The sequence below is a fragment of the Colletotrichum truncatum genome (assembly GCF_014235925.2).
Source record: "Colletotrichum truncatum strain CMES1059 chromosome Unknown Contig_0001, whole genome shotgun sequence".
Taxonomy (NCBI): Eukaryota; Fungi; Ascomycota; class Sordariomycetes; order Glomerellales; family Glomerellaceae; genus Colletotrichum; species Colletotrichum truncatum.
This window is the reverse complement of record NW_027222398.1, coordinates 8,818,972-8,839,508: the sequence shown is the minus strand read 5'-3', so window position 1 is coordinate 8,839,508 and position 20,537 is coordinate 8,818,972. Positions and strand designations below refer to the sequence as shown.

The 20,537-nt window shown below is 53.1% G+C and overlaps 5 protein-coding genes across 5 annotated transcripts; 4 read left to right on the top strand and 1 right to left on the bottom strand.

The window, feature by feature from the left end:
• Window positions 1-2,443: 2,443 nt before the first annotated feature.
• CTRU02_202436 (WD repeat-containing protein) lies at window positions 2,444-3,824 on the top strand (the record flags this gene model as incomplete). Its single annotated transcript, XM_036719849.1, has 3 exons — window positions 2,444-2,664; window positions 2,733-2,973; window positions 3,084-3,824. The coding sequence occupies 3 exons, from the start codon at window positions 2,444-2,446 to the stop codon at window positions 3,822-3,824; spliced, it is 1,203 nt and encodes a 400-aa protein (XP_036588551.1).
• Window positions 3,825-4,580: 756 nt separating this feature from the next.
• CTRU02_202435 (aldolase citrate lyase family protein) lies at window positions 4,581-5,684 on the top strand (the record flags this gene model as incomplete). Its single annotated transcript, XM_036719848.1, has 3 exons — window positions 4,581-4,835; window positions 4,892-4,944; window positions 5,006-5,684. The coding sequence occupies 3 exons, from the start codon at window positions 4,581-4,583 to the stop codon at window positions 5,682-5,684; spliced, it is 987 nt and encodes a 328-aa protein (XP_036588550.1).
• Window positions 5,685-7,913: 2,229 nt separating this feature from the next.
• On the top strand, window positions 7,914-9,407 carry CTRU02_202434 (nonsense-mediated mRNA decay protein; the record flags this gene model as incomplete). The annotated part of the gene is made up of 1 exon (XM_036719847.1): window positions 7,914-9,407. One exon carries the CDS (start codon window positions 7,914-7,916, stop codon window positions 9,405-9,407), a length of 1,494 nt encoding a protein of 497 aa, XP_036588549.1.
• A 2,093-nt stretch (window positions 9,408-11,500) lies between these two features.
• Window positions 11,501-12,490, bottom strand: CTRU02_202433 (RNA recognition domain-containing protein; the record flags this gene model as incomplete). The annotated part of the gene is made up of 1 exon (XM_036719846.1): window positions 11,501-12,490. One exon carries the CDS (start codon window positions 12,488-12,490, stop codon window positions 11,501-11,503), a length of 990 nt encoding a protein of 329 aa, XP_036588548.1.
• A 433-nt stretch (window positions 12,491-12,923) lies between these two features.
• Window positions 12,924-14,666, top strand: CTRU02_202432 (aldehyde dehydrogenase; the record flags this gene model as incomplete). The annotated part of the gene is made up of 2 exons (XM_036719845.1): window positions 12,924-13,328; window positions 13,431-14,666. 2 exons carry the CDS (start codon window positions 12,924-12,926, stop codon window positions 14,664-14,666), a joined length of 1,641 nt encoding a protein of 546 aa, XP_036588547.1.
• Window positions 14,667-20,537: the final 5,871 nt, after the last annotated feature.

The window sequence follows — 20,537 nt, the reverse complement described above, 5'->3', positions numbered from 1 at the left end:
AAAGGCCGTGTCTTAGGGTGGTTTTAGTTACCGGTGACTCTTCCGCCGCTGCGGACTTTTGCTGGAATGTGTTAAGTAAATGTCCGACGATGAGCGGAGAAAATGCTTGACAATCAGCACAGCATGTTAGTTTAGGCTGTTTGAACTAAGCTTTGCAGTTGTGGGACGTGTCCATCATCAATAGGTGGTGGAGTCAATTCTGAACCCGACTAGACGCCTCGGACAAGTAAGCTTGTTCTTGTTTTGGTGGGATCCTTCTTTGGGAGGCAAATGCCCAGACGATTATTTGCCTATTTGCGAAGGGAGGGAAAAAAAAAAAAAAACATTGATTACAGGAAGCGAGAGGATTCCTTGCCCCCTTCCGAACGCTTGGAAACAGGATGTTCGTACAACTGGCGAATGATATGATTCTCTTGAGGACGCTAGACATGATGACATGAATTACTCGCTCGTCAGGCCGTCAGAGCACGGGACAAGGGGAAAACACCACGAGTGCTTCGGCTTTGCAGTCTAAAGCCTGAGCAAAGTCAATGTTGAGCCACCGAGTCACCTCGACGCCCCTAATTCCGGAATTAGGAGATACTCGGGAGCCAAATGAACGGTATGTCGAAGGATGACCAGATAGGTATCATTCCAGGCGGCGGGCGTGTCGATCTCAGAGCCCAAGGATCCGTCCGTTCGGTCGGGCGAGGGTCGTAGGGCAGAAGGGTGACGGCCGCACGTGTCAGTCCGATTCGCATGTTGAGATTTACGAGACCTGCAGGTGGTGGGAGAGATTATGTAATGAGGGAATGTGTTAGACCGAACACTAGAGCTAGCTTGGTATAGGCAATGAGCAAATACCAGTAGCCTGAGGGATAAGCTACGTACCTGTCGTCTTGTTGATGAGGCACAGGAAACACGAACCTGAAGGGGGTAGGCACGGCAGGGAAGGAGCCTGGAAGTACGTAGACACCTTAATCTTTCCCAAAGTGCAGGTACCGTAAATCTCGTTCATGGCTTGCACGGCAGCACAGGTCGTAAATCTACTTGCCTTGCCCTACACACACACCAGGTACGCACCAATGAGCATTTATGGCCTCTTTCCCAGGATCTGAAAAATGGGGAAAGGGAAACAATTGCACTATGGGCAGTATTCCTCCAACGTTTTACGCATACCTCAGCAGCCATCCCATCTCACTGGTTGTTGTGCTCAATACATCTGACAACCCCGTCTCACCCAAGGATTTAAACCGTCCATACTCAACCATACCACCGGGAGACTGATGTGCGAGGTTTCACTTTTGACTGTTCATATGTAGCCTAAAGCCATCGCAGCCATTTAAAACATCTTCGTCTCACCAGCGAGCAACATCCTACTAAGCTGAGATGACCTAAGGCTAAGCCTTCCCCACAGGCTCTCCTACATCCGACCCGGCCCGGCTCTTTCGGCGTTTCGGCCGTCACGCCCCAATTTCCCGCTCTTTTCAGGCGGAGGCGGCACAATTCAAGCGCCGCGCTGCAGCCCCCAAGTACCTGGCAGTAGCGGAAGTAAGACTGAATAATGGTGCAATAGCCTCAGCTATATATAAAGAGTGAATGTATTGTCCGCAGACAGGGACGAACTCAGTTTGACGTCGGGTTATCATCGAGGTACTTCACTTTGGTGTCTCATGGAGCCAAGCCGTTTGCACTGACCTGGGAGTAATTTTCTCATAGGTATCGACTTCGTCTACACTGCTTGTCCACAATCAATGCCAGTTGGCGGACGTTGCGCAATTCTATGGTGACTTCGACATCTGGGCTAACCCTCTATTACTCCATACACCACTCAGTTGACACCCCGTCAATCTTGGAAAACATCAAGTAGGAGTCTTCTGACGTCCCCATCTCATTTTCTTCGTCTCACTGGGCTATGAACATCACCTTATCTGATACTCACAGCCTTCCTCTACTGCAGAAGTTGCCGCGGGATCCGGCTGACGCTCTGCAGCTAATTGGGCGTTCAAAGTTCTCAGGGTGATTGATCTAACCGCCTAAATCATCCTACAGAAGCTGGGGCCGAATAATCCGGACATCTGACGTGAGATGGATTGGGCAGTCTCAATAGTAATGATGTCTGCTTGCAGTAACGGATGTTGTTTTCATTGGATAGAGGACTGTTGGGCTAGATAGTGTCGAAGGATTTCGATTTTCACGAAATTATTCAGTTTAGTGCATCACTCACACTGTTAAAAACCCGCCAATTTAGTGGTGCGTTGCCACAAAATGGCCCAAAGCAATCAGTGCTGATTCTGCAATGACCGTACTGTGTTAACATAACGGCCTTTACTGTTTCCCCTTCAGGCGACAATAACCACACGTCTCTCTGCCTTGGCTGCCTTCCTTACCTTGCATCCCAACATTAACCATAACTGGTTCTTTTTTTTTTTTTTTTCAGTTTTTGTCTTGGCGCCAAAAAGCTATGACAGACTCTGTGCCGCATCCAAAGACAATCCTGCGAGGTCACAAGGCCCAGGTACACGCCCTTACCTTCATTCGTGGCAATGAAAGGCTTGTCAGCGGCGACGCTGAAGGCTTCGTCGTGCTGTGGGACCTTACCATAATGCGCCCAACGGCAGTTTGGAGGCCACACGAGAACGCAATTTTGGGGGTTCAAGGCTGGGGCCATGATCGCATCATAACGTGAGCTTATTTTCCCCCCTTATTTTCGCCAATCTGGAGCCCCCTGCCACCTTCTGACACCGGTGTAGCCATGGTCGGGATCACAGGCTTGTCGTCTGGCAGCTTGGCCGCGACGACGAGGCTGCGCTCAGCAAGAAGCTGCCTCTAGATGAGACATCGGAGCCTAGGCCTCAACCGCAAATTCTGCACATCGTTGACGTCAATACGATGAACTTTTGCTCCTTTGCATCTTGTGTTCCTCGAAAGGGCGACGCGACAGAAGCCACAGACCTACTGCTAGCCGTGCCAAACACGCTAGCTTCGGAGTCGGTGAGTATGCCCGCTCTCACCCGTTGTCCCTCCTCTATCTCCGGCTTTTAAGCCCGGCTCTGCATCGCCCTGCATGACAGCGAACTCTAACCCGAGAGCCGCGCCCACAGGTCGACATTTACGAACTACCGTCGCAGAGGCGACTTCACACTGTTAAAACCAGTGACAAGAATGGCATGGTTATGGCCCTGGCCCTACTGTACGTTGACGGAGCTTTGCCTGGGAGCCCGTCCGCCAATGGCACCTTGACCCTTGTTGCCGCCTACGAGAATGGCTTGGCAACAGTTCTGCAGCTCACAACCAATGGTACATGGAGCACCGTTTACTTGTCCAAGATCCATCAACAACCAATACTTTCACTCGACGTTGTTGCGGATCAACAGTATTTTCTTACCTCCGGGGCGGACGCAGTCGTGGCGAAGCATCCTCTTCCGGGTCCTAACTCCGCCGGTGAGGAGCAACCCGTACAGCATCCACTGAAGATTTCAAACACCAGGCACGCTGGCCAGCAAGGTTTACGCGTCCGGGACGACGGCCGCATTTTTGCGACGGCAGGGTGGGATTCAGCCGTTAGAGTGTATTCCTCCAAGACGCTTAAGGAAGTAGCGACCCTTAAGTGGCACCAGGTGGGATGCTATGCTGTCGTCCTGGCTAGCGTCAGTGTCGATCCTCGGGCGGGTGACAACGGGGTTGCTTCAAGCGAGGCTCATTCTCAGGAGCTGCCCCGCGATCTTGTGCCTCGACTGGGGCAGCTCACCGTTAAAGATAGACGCATACTCCAGGCCCAGACCGCCCATTGGCTGGCCGCTGGAAGCAAAGACGGCAAAATTTCGCTGTGGGATATTTTCTGAGGTCTTTTTGCGAGTCCCAGAAGCAGGCAAAAAGCCAAGACCCTTCTCACCTTCCTTGCTGTGGTCTGTCGTTCCGTCATGATCACCGGCACATGTGCAATGATCTTGGACATATGTTCTAGGCTCCTGTCCACGCACCTTGTACTACGAGCTTCTCCAAGGTTTCTTTGCGCTGCTTCCTATTGAAACAGCGAGCGCCATGTTGGCCCATTGATTTTATCACCGTGTAGCACAAGCGGGCGGTCAATTGGCCAGAAGTACGAATGACTAGATAGAGGCAAACATGGATGAGCAAGGGTTTTGTCTTTTTTTCAAATTCATAGCATCTGAAGCCCGCGTGGCTCCGTAAACCCAGTAATTACTTAGCTGACGTGAGAGTAGGGTGGAACTTTGCAACAATAGAATCCATCGCTCGCTGGAGCAACGGCTAGCGTTTAGCCGAAACGTCAATGGATTAAACCTCGTTGAGAAAACGACCTAAAATCAAATCACGGTCAACACCGCTAATCCGTAAGAGCCGGGCGTTATCTTCGCCTGCAGAAAGATCTCACACAGTGCGGAAGACCCTGGTGAGCGTTATGGTCCTTGAAGGTCCACAGATAGATGCAGCAACGTGACATTCGCATCTCCAACAGCATATAAGAGATGATCCGCCAACTGTTTGTTCAGTGATTGATCGACCACACTTTACAAATCTTTTCTTGGGCCGTTCTCTTCAACAGTCTCCCTTACATCTTCACCGGGACAGTAGCGAAAATGTCAGTAATTGGCGAGGAATACAAGAACGTTGCCACGCAGGGCATGGCCGCCTATGCTGCGCCGTCACTCTTCCAACCTCACAAGGCGCGTCAGGCCATTCGCGATGCCCACCAGAAGAAGATCCCCCCTCTGCTGTGCTACTATGCTGGCCTCAGTTCCATTCCCATTACACGGTTCCTCGCACCCATGGGATACGATGCTGTCTGGATCGACTGGGAGCACACTTCTTGCAATGTTGAGACCATGACCTCGGTGTGTTGAGTTTCTCAAAGCAGAGACAATTGAACATTCAAAACTAACACATTCAGATGGTCCACGAAGCTATCTTCATGAGCCAGGGGCGAACCATTCCCTGGGTTCGGTAAGATTAGCTCTAGAATACCCACAGCTACGGACCTCGCTGACCTCTCCCCCTTCTATAGCGTTCCTGGACACGACCACGCTGCTATCGGCTACGCTCTTGACTGCGGTGCGAGCATCGTTGTTCCTCAGGTTGAGACAGTCGAGCAGGCCAAGCATGTCCTCTCGGCCGCCAAGTACGGCACCAAGCAGAACGGCACTCGCTCTGCCCCTCCCTTCCGCCTCATCCCCTTCCTTACCGACACCCCTTACGACCCCACCTCCGACATTCACAAGTGCGTCAACAACCAGGCAGCCGTTATGATCCAGATCGAGTCAGCCGAGGGTGTACGCAACCTCGACGCCATTCTCACCGAGTGCCCCGACATTGACGTCGTCTGGTTCGGCCAACTAGACGCTCGCGTCAGCATGAACCTTCCCGCCAACATGGGCGGCCCTCAGGACGAGCCCGAGTGGGTCGAGATCTCGAAGCTTTTCTTCGAGACCATCGACAAGCACGACAAGCCTTACGCCGGCTTCGCTTTCGGCGCCCCGCCATGGGGCAGCCCGGAGAAGGTCAAGGAGGCGGCCAAGAGAATGAGTCTCATTACCATATCCGCTGACGTTGTCCACCTGGGCATGATAGCGGCGGACCTGCAGCAGGCCAAGCAGGTCATCGGAGCGGTGGGCCAGAACAACGGCTCTGAGGAGACGAACGGCAAGAAGGCGGAGAATGGAGAGAACGGCGAGAACGGCAAGTAAGCCGCACGAATAGACAATGACCACTTCTAAGTCTTAGACAGGCATACCCCTCAGATTAAACTAAATGCAAAAAAATTTGAAGACAACAAGATGAAGACGCCCGTGGTTGAACAAGCAGGGAGATTTGTGTATTATGAATACTTGATATGACTGACGTTTTGGTGAAATTGCGCTGGTTGATAGAATTATCCCGCTCAATAGAACCTCTTTTGGATCCAATTCTAACAATGATGTATACTTTTTTTAGACTGTTTCAGTGTATCATCCAATTCTACGACAAATCCCTCGACACCATGCCTTTTCACTCCTTTCCCCGCCGTCTCAGCATCACTCCCAAGATCAAGACAAGTACGAGGGGGGGGGGGGGGGGGGGGGGGGGGGGGGGGGCAAAACGAAGACTAGACACAAGACAGCAAGGACTTGCCACGGTACTTGGTCCTGCTGCTGGCCGTCAGCACTAGTCCTGGGTAAACGGTGTCACAACATTCGACCTGCAACTTCCCAAACCGGCCCCCCCATCTCCACCATAATCACACCACGCGCAGCAAATACCACACGATTCCAATTAGGCAGTTGGCGACGACTGGTTATCGTCTTTGTTTCATGCCGTTTATCTCTGTATCGCCTCCGCTTGCTTTTGCCTGTCAGCGAGGCTGCTTATTGAAAGCGGGGTTATACCGAGAGAGGTTTGTATTTTCTTGTGTTTAGAGACGTTGGTTCAAGGTCAGCGTCTGACTTACTGAGGTTTGGTGCATTGTTTTTACTTTGATTCCCGGCTCTTTTTTCCTTATTTCTTCTACGTTATAAAATGGTCTCACAACGTCATCGTCGACTTTTCAAATAATACCCAATGATTCCTATACACAGACTTTTCGTTAAAAGAGTACGCTAAACATGACAGCTATGAATATAGCAGCTTCGTAACACTAAGTCCAAAGCGGCCTGAAAGGGCTAGAAGATAGTATAGTGATTTGGTTCACATTAATGCAGTACAACTTCTCTTTGTACTAGTAGGTATGTGACGGCCATAAGCGAAGGAGAAAGCAGATAGTATGTTCTATCATCTAAATTTAACAAAGACTACCATTTCTTTGCCCTTAATCAAGTCGTTTACAACAATGCTATTGGCATCTCACTTGAGGCTGTTGCTCGAAGCAAATTTCCGGCATACTCACTATGTCAATCACACCACCTGCACTTTCCAGCCGTTATTCATGGTCAAGATCCAGTTCAACTGAGCTGGTTTCAATGTCGTTGTTGGCAAGCGCTAAGTGCACCTCGAATACCCCTTCTGCCATCTTTAGCTCCTTGATTCTCCAGTTATATTGGCCTACTGTAATTATGCCATGTGTATACTTGCGAACAAGCTGATGTAGACAATACTCCAATCTGTTGATAGCTGCAGTGCATCTGATTGTGAAAGTGATGAAACGTTTAATAAGTCACCATCCGTGGCTCTACAGTTCTCTAGGCACTACAAGAAATGAGACCACATGCCGGCTGTGTGTTAAGGAAGGACCAGAAGCGCCTCAATTCGTTCTGGGCCCTTAAAAGACTGGACACAACCACCACAGCTATTAATTGCAACGACTAAGTCGAACTGCCGCCAGCCACCCTGTGATATCTTAATCTGGTATGGTGGAGTAACGCGTGCTTGAGTATGCGAAGCTATCCGCAATGCTCTTACATCTTTCAAGTAAGTGTTACTTGTTCAGCAGCTAGAGCTCCCTAATAGGGAAATGAGACCGCATATCGGGGTAAAGTGCTTGGGGCGACTTAGCTTGAGATCCATAAAGATAACCCAGTAATGAGTCACATCCCCATAAAAGTTTTACCCAATGACAAACACCTCCAAATGTTTGTCTCGTTTTTTTCTCCATGCGGTGTTCATCCTGCATACTATCGGCTGCGGTGGGATGATTGATTAGTAAAAAAAGACAATAGGTTCGACCGGGGTCCAAAGCCCGCCACTGGCGGTTAGGCACAACTGAGAAAAACTCTGCGCACGTGACTCTATTGATAAGCACCGCCCACCCCGCCATGGCCGTTATCTGGCCAGGGTCTTCGATTTTTTTTTTCTGGATATCCCACTTTCGCGACAACCCCGCCATCCGGCTGCTCAAATATTCTATACCACCCCGTTAACCGCCCTTCCACTTCTCCAGTAATCTCGACAAAAGAAAACTCACAACAATAATAAGGGGCATCGAGGGAGAATCATAAACAAAAATGACGGCCGCCACGATTCTCTGCTGCAACTGCGGCGCCCCCATCGACGGCACCACCGCCGCCAACGCCCTCTGCTTCGACTGCATTAAGCTGACCGTCGACATCTCTGCTGGTGTCCAGCGTGAGGCCACCCTCAACTTCTGCCGAGACTGCGACCGCTGGTTGCTCCCCCCCACCAGTTGGATTGTCGCCGCCCCCGAATCTCGCGAGCTGCTCGCGCTCTGCTTAAAGAAGCTCAAGGGCCTACACAAGGTTCGCATCATCGACGCCTCATTCGTGTGGACCGAGCCGCACTCGAGACGAGTAAAGGTCAAGATTACCATCCAAGATGAAGTCCAGAGCGGTGTTCTTCTGCAGCAGGCCTTCGAGGCCGTCTTCATCGTCGCATACCAGCAGTGCCCTGACTGCGCAAAGTCGTACACGGCCAACGTGTGGCGTGCTTCCGTCCAGGTTCGCCAAAAGGTCCTGCACAAGAGGACTTTCTTGTACCTCGAGCAGTTGATCATGAAGCACGGTGCGCACAGAGATACTCTTAACATCAAGGAGGCAAAGGACGGAATCGACTTCTTCTTCTCGGCAAGGAATCAGGCCGAGAAGTTTATCGACTTCCTGAACTCAGTCGTGCCCTGTCGCGTCAAGAAGTCCCAGGAGCTGATTTCCCAGGATGTACACACATCCACCAAGTCTTACAAGTTTACCTTCTCTGTTGAACTCATTCCCATCTGCCGTGACGACCTCGTCGCTCTGCCTATCAAGCTGGCCAAGGCATCCAGCAACATCAGCCCCTTGGTCATCTGCCACAAGATCGGAACCGCAGTATACCTCCTCGACCCCAACACCCTCCAGACAGCAAGCATCCCCTCAGACATCTACTGGCGAGCGCCGTTCACCTCTCTTGCCGACGTGAAGTCGCTGGTCGAGTTTATCGTCATGGACATCGAGCCTACGGGCGTGCAAAAGGGCAAGTGGCTTCTTGCCGAGGTGCAGGTGATGCGGGCGGCAGACTTGGGTGTCAACGACAAGACATACTTTGCACGGACACACCTTGGTGGTCTGCTTCACGCAGGTGACTCTGTGCTGGGCTATATGCTTACTGGCACCAACTTCAATAACCCAGAGTTCGACATCATTGAGGATTCTCACGCCTACGGCTCGACGATACCCGACGTCATGATCGTCAAGAAGCACTACCCCAACCGCAAGAGGAACCGCAACCGCAACTGGAAGCTCAAGCGCATGGCCAAGGACGAGGGCGAGCTGCTACCCAAGAAGGCCGACCAACAACGCATGGACGACGAGTACGAGCAGTTCCTGCGCGACGTCGAGGAGGACGACGAATTCCGTGCCACCATGGCCGTGTACCGCGCCCAGAAGGAGAAGAAGGCGGACCCAGATGCCATGTCTATCGCCGAGACCGAAGACGATGATGAGGCACCAAGGGTCGACATGGATGAGCTGCTGGATGACATGGATGAACTGCAAATTCAGGATTAAGCTTAGTTGGGAAGGGGGCGTGCGTGTTGCTTAGGATGTGACGGTTTGCGGGAAGCCCGCTCAACGTCGCTATCGCTATACCGGGGGGTGTTTAGGTTAAGTCACCGTCTGCGGGGAGGAAGTCGTTTTTGTCAACCTCCGTGTCGGTTGTCTTGGGCAGAGTTGTTTCTCACGGCAAAAAGAGTTTAAAAAAGGTATCTCCAAAAAGGGATGGGACGGTTAGGGATGGGGCCAAGGCGTGTATGCATCAGATACCTCACACGACGCAGCAGGGCGTTGCGTGTTGTTGGAAACAAAGAATAGACGGGCCACCTCGTGGCTCATGCGCTTCATTTCTCACCCTGTTCTTCTCGTCGTTGTCGTTATCGCCGTCGCCGATTTCCCGCCCAGGGAGGGAACACTGACCACCCACCTCAAGTCTGCAGATCGGCAATGTGCCTTTTTTACTGCCCAAACTCTATATGTTTAACCGCTTACTCATACTCTCAAAGGGGGGAGGTCCAACACCAACGGCACCCTCCGCGGTATGCACTGCACATGCGTTCGGCCCACCCGCACGCCCCCCCTTGCCCACGGCCTGATCATCATTTCACCTTCCTCAACTACTATCATCGTGTGTGCTCCCACCCCCAGGTTCCGCGGGGCCGGCTGTCTAGTACCGCCGGCCGAACGGTTTCTAATCGCCGATTTCCAATAGGGACTGCGCAATCGGCACCCCGCGGCCGTAGCTGCCACCGTTGATTCGTCCTCTCGGAGAAATTGAAGACTCTGTCTCTCTCTCTCTCTCTGCCGGGGAACCCTGGCCCCCCTCCTTTCCTGGCCTCTTCGGCGTTTTCGTTTCAGAATCACGAATCCGATGATCTCGCAACCTGTCTCTAAGCCAGCTGCTCGTCTTGTCTTCTCAAACGGACGGGACGGCGTTTACGCTCTTTCTCTCTCTCCCTGCTCCTCAAGGACTTTAGTATAGACGCCGGCAATAAGGCACACACACACACAGACCAGTCACACTCCCCCTCCTCCTTTGGCTCCTCCTGGCTTAGACATACCCCTACCCTCCTCCCCCAGACTTTCTGCCATGAAAAGGTACGATCTAGGTGCGCCCGTACCAAGACCTCCACCTCCCGACTATACCTTCCGAGGAGGATTATGAGACGGCAAGGAGGGAGGGGTGTGTGTCGAGGGCCAGAGCAGTCGTGTCCCTCGGCGCCGTAGTTGAGTGGCTTTCCAATGCGGACTCCGACGGACTGATGCGGCTTAGTCGGCCTTTATGCGCGAATGGAGGTGGGGTGAGAGGCCGCGGCCACTCACCACTGCTGGTTTCCATCTGAATGTGTGCTGCTGCTACTACCCAAGAGTCTTGGACGCCGGATGGTGGTGGGCGAGTTAGTTTGTCTGACGGATGGTTGTCTTTCTTTCTTTTTTGAAGGTGATGGCGATGACAGCGATAGTTTACGATCGCGATGTGAGTTCCGACTCGACGGGATGGCGTGTAATCCTCTTGGCGGCGGCGGCGGCGGCGGTTGATTTGTGGTTTCGGGAATGGTCGTGATGGACTGTCATTGTGTTTTTGACTTTGAGGGTCGTGATTGAGGTTACGTAGTACTCTTTCATGGGAGAGTTAGCTCCCGCAATAACGAAATAAGGTGAAAATAGCCAGGTTTCTAGTGTTGTTACTAGAGAACTTTGCAGTAGGGTAGAGTAGTGACGGATGTGTGTTGATAAACCAAAATGGGAAACCATTACCAAGAGAGCCGCATTAGGACGTCACGACTGCAAATAGCACATCCCATAGCTACCCGCCAAAGTAATAATAGAATCTTTAACGCTCGCACACCTCTGTTCATCGCCTCACTGCCAAGAAGCAAGACGCAAATCATCACCGGACCTTGGCATCATGCCATTTCCTATCCGCTTCTTGGCATCTGCGCAAAGACACGTTCCTCGCGTTACGCCTGCATGTCACACCCATCGCGGCCAAGCAAATTGGGGAAAAAATTCATCCTATAGTCGAGATTGAATATGCTTCCGTACCAAACTAAACACATAGTGGGTGGAGTGACCTGGGACATACGCCCACACCCACGCACTCCAGCTCAAAAGATCTTGCCAAGAACCCGCGCAACATCCCCCGCCGGCTTCCCAGCCGCGCCAGCCTCGCTCTTCCTCTCCGCCAAGGGTATCTGCTTGAACACCGTCCGCCTCTTGTCGCCGCCCGCCTGCCCCTCGCCGTCCGCGGCCACAGGCGTATCCTCCGCGGCAGCCGCTGCCTGCTTCCCGCGCTTCGCCTTGGTGGCCGCAATGCCGTCCAACACCCTCGCGCGCTCCACGTTCCGCACAAACTCCTTGTTCTCCTTGCTGGCCTTGCTGATTTCCGCACGCATCCTGCTCGTCCGCTCCGCATTCTCGGCCGAGATCTGCTCCGTCAAATGCCTCCACTTGAACCCCTTGAGGTACTTGAGCGTCCAAATATCATCATGGTAGTAGGATCCCTTCTTGCCGCCGATTGTGCGAGCGTTCAGCAGCTCGCACACGGCTTTGGCGTCCTTCTTGCGCATGAATTCCACCCAGCCCTCCGTGTAGGACTTCTTCTTGTTGCCGCCAGCCTTGACGCGCCGCGCGTGCACGGCCGGGTCTTCAGGTGCGAGGAAAATGCGGTTGATTTTGCCGTAGGGCTCAAGGAGGGAGCGCAGCTTCTGGGGCTTCATGAATGGCGGGATTCGCGAGATGTAGACGACGCCAGACTTCTTGATGGCCTCTTCTGTCGCGATAAGATTCTTTTTCGTAAGGGGTTTCGAGACGTCGGGGAGTTCTGCTGCGGATTTTGACTTTTTCCCTGAAGAGGTCGAGGGTTCTGCCTCCTCGTCGTCGTCGTCTTCTTGGTCTTCATCTTCACTGTCCTTTTCCTGGTCTACAAGACCGCCTTCCTCGTCGCTGAAGTCATCTTCTTCATCTGAGTCGACCTTACGTCTCTTGGCGCTGCGGCCTCCTTTGCGCAGCTCCTCAGCCTCGGAGTCGTAGCCTTGGTCGAGGTCGTCGTCGCTCTCTTCGGCGTCGAGGAACTTGTTTCGTTTCTCGGGCGCCATGGTGGACAATTGGCAATAAATATGAACAGAAAATGTATTCAATTGGTCCGCTTGTCAAAGAGGATTTTCGCGTCGGTAGCAGCCTTGCGGTCGAAAATCACCAAATTGTCGTTGCAGATCCCAGACAAAGACGATGCCAGCCGTGGTGCTCTGCAAAATTTTGGTGGACCCGGCCCGCTCTCCGGCTATCTAATTGATTACCTCATCCTTATCGCTGTTATCTTATCGCACCCCCGAGCATCGGCGGGGCAATGGGTGCTGTTGCCCCTCGTTGCCCCTCCGCCCCTCAATGAGCGAACGATTCATGTCCTTGCTGTAAGGGGGTTTATCTAAGCTGCGAAGCCGCGAATTGCCTCTTGACGATCATCAGCAATTCGCTTTCTTTCCCTTCTCTATTCATCGTAATCCCTATTCTAAATCATCACAAGCCAAGATGTCTGTCGAGGTCCTGACTACTATTTCCCCCACCACCAACGAGCCCATCATCACTCGCAATGGCGCCTCTCAGGCCGACTTAGATGAGCTCCCCAACACCGCCACCAAGGCGTTTGAGTCTTGGAGCAAGACATCTTTGGCCGACCGCCAAAAGATTGTCAAGACGGCCCTGAAGCTGCTACTCAACCAGAAGGATGACCTCGCCCAGGAGCTCACTGTCCAGATGGGCCGTCCCATCGCCTACACCGGCGTCGAGATCGCCACTGCCGTGAAGCGCGCCGAATACCTGCTTAAGATCAGCGATGAGGTTCTCAAGGACACCGATGGTGAGGCTGAGAAGGGATTCAAGCGCTTTATTCGCAAGGTTCCCGTTGGTCCAGTTCTTGTTCTCTTTGCCTGGAACGTAAGTTGTTTGCCGCTGCGTGTCAATCGTTCGAAATAACGTTTGATATCGCAATGGCTGAGCCACAAATCCCTGGTCGGGCTCTCACTAACAATATTCCAGTATCCCTACCTCATCCTCGTCAACTCTCTTATTCCCGCCCTGCTGTCGGGCAACACCGTCATCCTCAAGCCATCCCCGCAAACTCCCACAATTGTTGAACGTGTGGCCAAGGTCTTTGCGGAAGCCGGTCTACCGAGCGGCGTGCTGCAGTACTTCCACTGCGGCTCTCCCACTCTGATTGAGTCCATCGTGCGCAACCCCAAGATCAAGCTCGTCGCTTTCACAGGCTCTGTAGCTGGTGGGCTGGCCGTGCAGCAGGCGGCCGCTGACCGTGTGGTCAACGTTGGGCTCGAGCTGGGTGGCAAGGACCCTGCGTACGTGCGTGGTGACGTCGACATTGACTGGGCGGCCGCTGAGATTGTTGACGGTGCCGTGTTCAACTCGGGCCAGAGCTGCTGCTCCGTTGAGCGGGTGTACGTGGCCGACGAGATCCACGACGCCTTCGTCGAGGCCGTGCAGAAGGTTCTCAAGGGCTACGTGCTGGGTGACCCCTTCGACAAGGGAACCCATGTCGGCCCCGTGATTTCCAAGCGGTCCAAGGAGACGATCGAGGCGCACGTCAAGGACGCAGTGGCCAAGGGAGCCACGGACGCTACACCCGAGAACGAGACGTTCAGCAACCCGCCGCCCAAGGGCAACTTTGTCAAGCCGACGCTGCTGACGGGCGTGGATCACTCAATGACTGTGATGACCGAGGAGACGTTTGGCCCCGTCATTCCGGTGATGCGCGTCAAGAACGACGACGAGGCGGTGAAGCTCATGAACGACAGCGAATTCGGTCTGACGGCGAGTATCTGGACCAAGGACACGGAACGGGGCTACGAGCTCGCGGACCAGGTCGAGGCGGGCACCGTGTTTGTGAACCGATGCGATTACCCCAGCCCGGTAAGTCTACCCTCTGATCACAGGCGTTTATTTTTTGCTTCTTCCCTGCCCCGATCACCCCCAGCATGTGCTCCCGTTTTGCATGTTTCACACTCTCTCCGCCCTGCCTTCTTTGTGAACAGTGCTTGGCATATGCTTGAGTTTTCGGCAATTATGTCACTGCTCAGATTTCATCGGTGGAGGATGAGGGGGCTTGAGACGGTTGGCAGCCTGATTGGTCTCCTCCTCGTCTTCTTTTCTTCGTCTTCTGATCTGGAAGATGGAAATTATCTGCCGTGCAATTCTATGTTATCCTGCTTTGACGCCTTACAAGCCACATCTGTATTTCCCCTCATCAGAAACTCGCTCTAATACACTCTTTAGGACCTAGCGTGGACGGGTTGGAAGAATTCCGGCAAGGGACAAACGCTCAGCCGCTTTGGCTACGATCAGTTCGTCAAGCTCAAGAGCTATCACTTGAAGGACTACCCCAAATAAGGAAAAGGGCCCGGGTCGCACGAGCCAGTTGGCGATGGTGTTGTTGGTTTGACAGGAGCATGGGCGAGAGACGGAGGAGCACCAGGGCCATGGGAAGGCTTTTGGAGCCGAATTTGTCAGATGGAGAGGCACTACTGCAGCCTTCGCGCCCTGCAATGGCAGGACGCTTGTTGTAGGGAAAAGGTTCGGGAATAGAGGTCGGTAGCAGTCTTATTCCCCCTTTGGTAGAGAAAGAGCACGGACAGTCACTCTATCTCTAGTGGCGTATAGCTTTTTTTTTTCCCATGAAGAATGGTGTTTCCAAACTAGCCACCATCCAGATGCGTGCGAATGTGGATTATGTGAGAAGATCGGTGGACGTCAACCGAGGCACCTGTGCACACAGATCGGAGGCGTTGTGGGGAGGATGGCACACGATGATGAAAGTGGTGGCGGAGGTAAGTAGAGCGACCTTTACAAGACGATCATCATGATGTATCGATCGGAATCCATGTCTCTCTCTGCCTTGCCTCGTCCCAAGACTAATACTACTAGGACACTTCTACTACGTACTACCGCTGACAAAGTGTGTGCCTTACCTCGGCAGCGCGGCGGCAAACCACTCCAAGTGATCGGCACAAACGGACAACCGCTCGGACTGACCAGGTCGCGTGCGGATGTCTCGCCTGTCCTTTCTGCGTGCGTCCCAGACATACGGCCACGCATCTCGTGGTTCTGTCGTGGCCGGCGCTGCCCAAAGGGGCAGGTTCCCCTGACGATGCCGAAACCGTGGGGGAGATTGTTCAGCGGGAGGCAAAAAAAAAACCTGAGTAAAAAACAGAAGAGAAATGTAAAGAATTTTTGAGACTTTGAAGCGGCGCAGAACGTCCGAGAGCGTTGTACACACACACACACACACACACACATGGCTCGACGGACAAGGGTAGAGGAGAAAGAAATAGACTCGTCTCGTTTTCGCTATGCTCCCCGATGGGCATGAGATGAACGGCCTACAACGGAAACATACGACGCACACGACACGTAAAGGTACACGCAGAGGCAAAGGCAATAGCGCGCACAGCAAACATGTCATGGGTACGTGGTCAAGAAAGGGCCAGCGCCAACATTACCCAGAAAGAAACTCAAGGTAGCCAACTGCAGGGTGCCCATGAAACACGCAACTGTCGAAGACGAGGAGAGCGAAAGCGGCTAAATCTTCAAAGTTTGATTGTTTCATTTTGCCTCTGCTATGCTTGATTCAAACCGCACCGCTGCGAAAGAACAGAGTTAATTACCTAGGATGCCAGGCTGGCTCGGCCGGCTCCGTTACATGCTTCGTACGAGACGGTGAGCTGGTTCCGATGCAGGAGTGGGGAGGAGTTTCAACCAAAGGAAAAATCACGTTTAAACTCGGCAGTCGTCTTGTTGCATCGGACTTGAGAGACTTTTGTTAGATCGGAGTTTACTTTGGCTCAAACGTGTCAGAGAGACTACGAGGTTGCAGAAGACAAGGCATTACGGGCGTAGAATTGCAAAAGAGATTCTCGTGGCAAAGAAGAAGGAAAAAGAATGCATGGGAAGAAGGATTTGCCGGAGTCTCGTTTCCTTTGACGCGACGTGATTGCAAAGAAGTCTGTATCACCGGGAGAAATGCCGAAAGACACGCCATAAACCGTCGAAAGAAGGGAAAAGAAGCTTTCGAGCTTTGAGAAGCGTTGAGGCGGCCGCTCACGACAGTATGTCAGAGAAAGTGTGTGTGTGTGTGTGTGGGAGTACGGATGAGAGTTGTAAGTTTCTGTCAGAGACAACTTCTCTCGGCCGCAGGCGTTGATGACAAGGACAGGATGAGAGACATGCGTGGGCCAACTCGGACAAATGCAGGACAGGAGGAACTGAATTCGACGACTGCGAGTTTCTCCTTGGATGACCGATGAGTGGTGGGTGGGGTTCGCGGTTGTCCCGTATTCCGCAAACGGCATGCCTGGATGATGTTATCCCAAGGGCCCAGACGTTGGAATATGATGCATTTTAGATAGTGTGCTTTCTTAGCGTGACATTGTCGTCTACCGACTGGGGCAAAGTCGTCCAGCAGTGATGTGGGTGTTTTCCGCATACAGCCTCATATCAAGCCTCGTGGACCGTGCTTACCGTGCTTATCGTGGAGCGTGGTGGTCTCGATGCCCGTTATCACCATCAGCTCAACGTAGTATGGGCAGAGGTTTGGATGCATCTGGGTAGGAGGTTTTGTTAAGTAAGGCGCCCCACCCCCCCCCCCCGGGAGGCAATGACCCGGGCCCAGTTACACCCAGTGCTCTGCGCCGAGGTACGCCGTGGCGCTGAGTGACAGCCGAACCCGGCGATATATGGCGGGTCCGCCCCCAGAGGCCCCCCTCTAACACAGTCGCCATGTATAGTAGCGGGCGGCAAGTTAGAGTAGTGTTAGTGCGCGGAAGGCTGCAATGCTATAGTGGGATGGGGGAGCACAGGCACTGTCACGACCCTCACGAAATGACCTGTCAGTCATCCGTCCGCTACTCAAGCAATCTTGCAGTGCACCTAGCCTACGTTATAGTTGGTAGCCAAGTCTCTGCGCAACCTTGGCTAAGCCTTGACTAACATCTCCCGAGGCGTCAACGCCCCTCAACCTGTCCGCTATCCTCGGAACGTCAAACCCTCCACCATAATCAGGGACGGCTTACATAACAGAACTCGAGTCAACCCGAGGTGATCGGAAGATGCTTGAACGATCGATTGCGTCCACACCCCCCCCTCCCCCTTCACCCATCAAAAACCCCCCCAGATCTCAACCACCGGCCGTAACAGCTCAGTAGTCTATCAGGTGGGGCCGCCAAAATACTGAGTCCGTGAAGCCACAGAAATGAGCCATCGCCTAATGACCCAATGAGAAGGCAGCGATCTTACTCTTTTCTTCTTCGCCTTCGCAACTCTATTCCGGTTGGGGCGGCATCGACCTTCCTCCCCAATCTTGCTCTCGTCCTTGCTGCAGTGGAGGTGGGGTTATTTGGTTTTTCTGCTAGGCTGGCTGGGCTGCTATTGTTCAAGCTGACAGGGAACGGTACACTTTCCGCCCTGTTCTGGTGATGCTGACTGACTCTGTTCGGGGGGGGCTAATTATTGCTTATTCCTGCCTCACTGATAGGTTGACCAGGGACTATGATTGGCTTTGGGAACGATGATGGATTCACCTAGTAAAAAAAAAAGCCGAGAAGAATCTTGGGTATCGGTGAGGTGCATGAAGAGGCTGTGATGATCCGGGGTCACTATAACTATTCATCACTAGTAGATACTATGTAGTTGGCCCACGACCAGGGGCCCGGTATTCACTTTTCTTCCTCTGGTGTCCTCTCATCTCGCGTTCCCGTCCTCTTGGGACGTGCGTGCATATGAGATGCCTTCGTCAGCTAGCCAACCGAGGAAGAGGTAACCAACCTGTCGGCTCTCTCTTGAGTGTGTACGAGTAGGTCCCACTGAGTGCGGAATCTGCTGGAGGACTGCTCCCCCCTGCTAATCCAATCTCTCAAGCCTTGCCCGAAACGACCATATTTTGAGTGCCTGTCTGCTTTGCTTGCCTCTTCGTCCGTTGTGGGGACGCGGCGCTGGCGTGGCTTGACTTGTCGATAGTATAGCTTCCTTCTGCAGATGAAGCCTGCAGGTTAGCTGGTTAATTTTTTTTTTGGTGGGGGAGGGAGTCTGCGTCAGCAGGTGTGAAATAGGCTGTGTCAGCAAGTTTATAGTATGTAGGTTTCAATACTCATAGGATACTATGGTGTACGTAGCAATTGTTCCGGGCTGGATCGGCAACAAAAACATCAAGCGGAATATTCGGATGGGACGCGCCGTACTTACTACTAACATTTTGCTGCAGATCGCGGCTCTTCGTGGAAATATTGCGTGACGGCCCGAATTGGAATGCCCAATTTCAGGGGTCCAACCCAAGGGAGGGGGGATGATGATGAGGGACCCGGGGGGGCGTCGTTTAATTGGCATCGTCGTCATGGTGTATTATTTTCGGTTTCTCCATCGGGCTGAATATTGTATACGGTTTCGGTCGTCCCTTGATGACTTACACCCTCCACCGCCGGTTGACTAATTATCAGGGCGAACGGGAATGCTACCAGCCCCTCCACTCCAACTCTGAAAACACCAGCGCAACTCTGCTGAAGAAAAACCAAAGGGGTCACTCACCACCTCTGCCAGTGTCATCTCGAGACGTGTAGGGCTAGCTGATGTGTGTGTGTGTGTGTGTATGAGTGTGTGGTGGAAATCCAGCAGGAATGTAAACGGTCTCATCCTCAAACTCGCGGGCTCTGCCGCCGGTGAAGCCCGTCCGAGATTTGGGCCACGTTGTATTGAGTCTCTCTGCCGAGTATCTCTCGATGGTATTTCTAATCATGATCTGCGTGTGTTTTTCTCGCCCTTTCGTGCCGATGAATAAACACCGCCAGCCACCATTCGGCATTTCACGGCCTCCATCGTAACCCAACGCATGAGCCTGATACAACCCTACCCTACCTACCCTTGGTGGTACCCTGACAGCCTGCGCTGGAAATTCTGCTCTGGGGCCCCCTGACCGGTCCCCACCCACAGCATTCCCGCCCCCGCGGCACCCACCGGCACCCGGCGCTCCGGGCAGCTGGGTCGGCCAGCAACTACCAAATACCGCACAGAAGTTTTGGGCCAGGGATTGGCTGTCTCTCTCTCTCCCTGGTATAACAGCAAAAGCACGTTCCCCCCCCGGGAGCGATAGCGAAGGCGACGGCGACGGCGGCGGCGATGTGCCATCTCACAATTTAGAGTTGCCATATCGGCAGTAGCAGCAAATCAGAAATCAAATCTCATGAGGCAGTGCGTCGTCCTTCACACGTGCCGCAGAATTTCTACTTCCCCGAGGCGGACGCGGAGACGGCGGCAACCTCTGACGGCCGATTCCACGTCCGCGGACACAGGCACAGGCTGTGTGATGTACCTGCATATTCCTAACCGTTGCGACTCTTCTGCTGCCGCTGCTGCTGTAAGTCTGTGAGTGCCTGGCTTGTTCTGACATCTGCAGCCCCCGTGACGAACGGTTCCTGCATATAGACCGGTTTTCCCCCCTTACGTTTGGCCTATGAGCCTGACGTAGACGTTTCTGGAGTAGGTAGTCTTAGCACGCAGTCACGTTAGGGAAGCAAATGCGAGGCTTATTTTTGGAAAAAGGGGGCTCTGCATGTCTGTCCTGTCTTGTCTTGTCTTGTCTCGCATCGCAGCGCAAGCGTGCAGCACAGTCAAAGTTGTTGCGTCCGCGAGAGCCTTGTTTTCCCTAATCGGCAACGACGGCGTCTGGGTCACATACCTGGGTAGAATAAACATTGGACCATGTGTCAAGGGGGGTCACTTTTTTTTTGGTGGTGTGTTACAAAACCGTCCCTCGGCCTCGACGTGGTATCAGCATGTCATCCATGCCCACACCATCTCGAGACGTTGAAACATCAGCATCGCCGCCGCCGCGCAGTTTCAGGTTTTTTTTAATGTTATTTTACATGTATACTTTCTCTCGTGCGAGTGTGTGTGTGGGAGGGTGTACGCACGCATCCGAACTATTCCATTACTTTCGTCTCTTTCTGTGGTGTGTCCAAGTAAGTCTTCAGAAACAGGCCGTGTTCATTCTTTCCGGAGGCTGCCGTACCTATCGGCCGCAACATCTGTGCCTCTGATTGGGATGTGTAGAGGAGGGAGGGGGGGGGCAGTGTTCCCGATGCCCCCGAT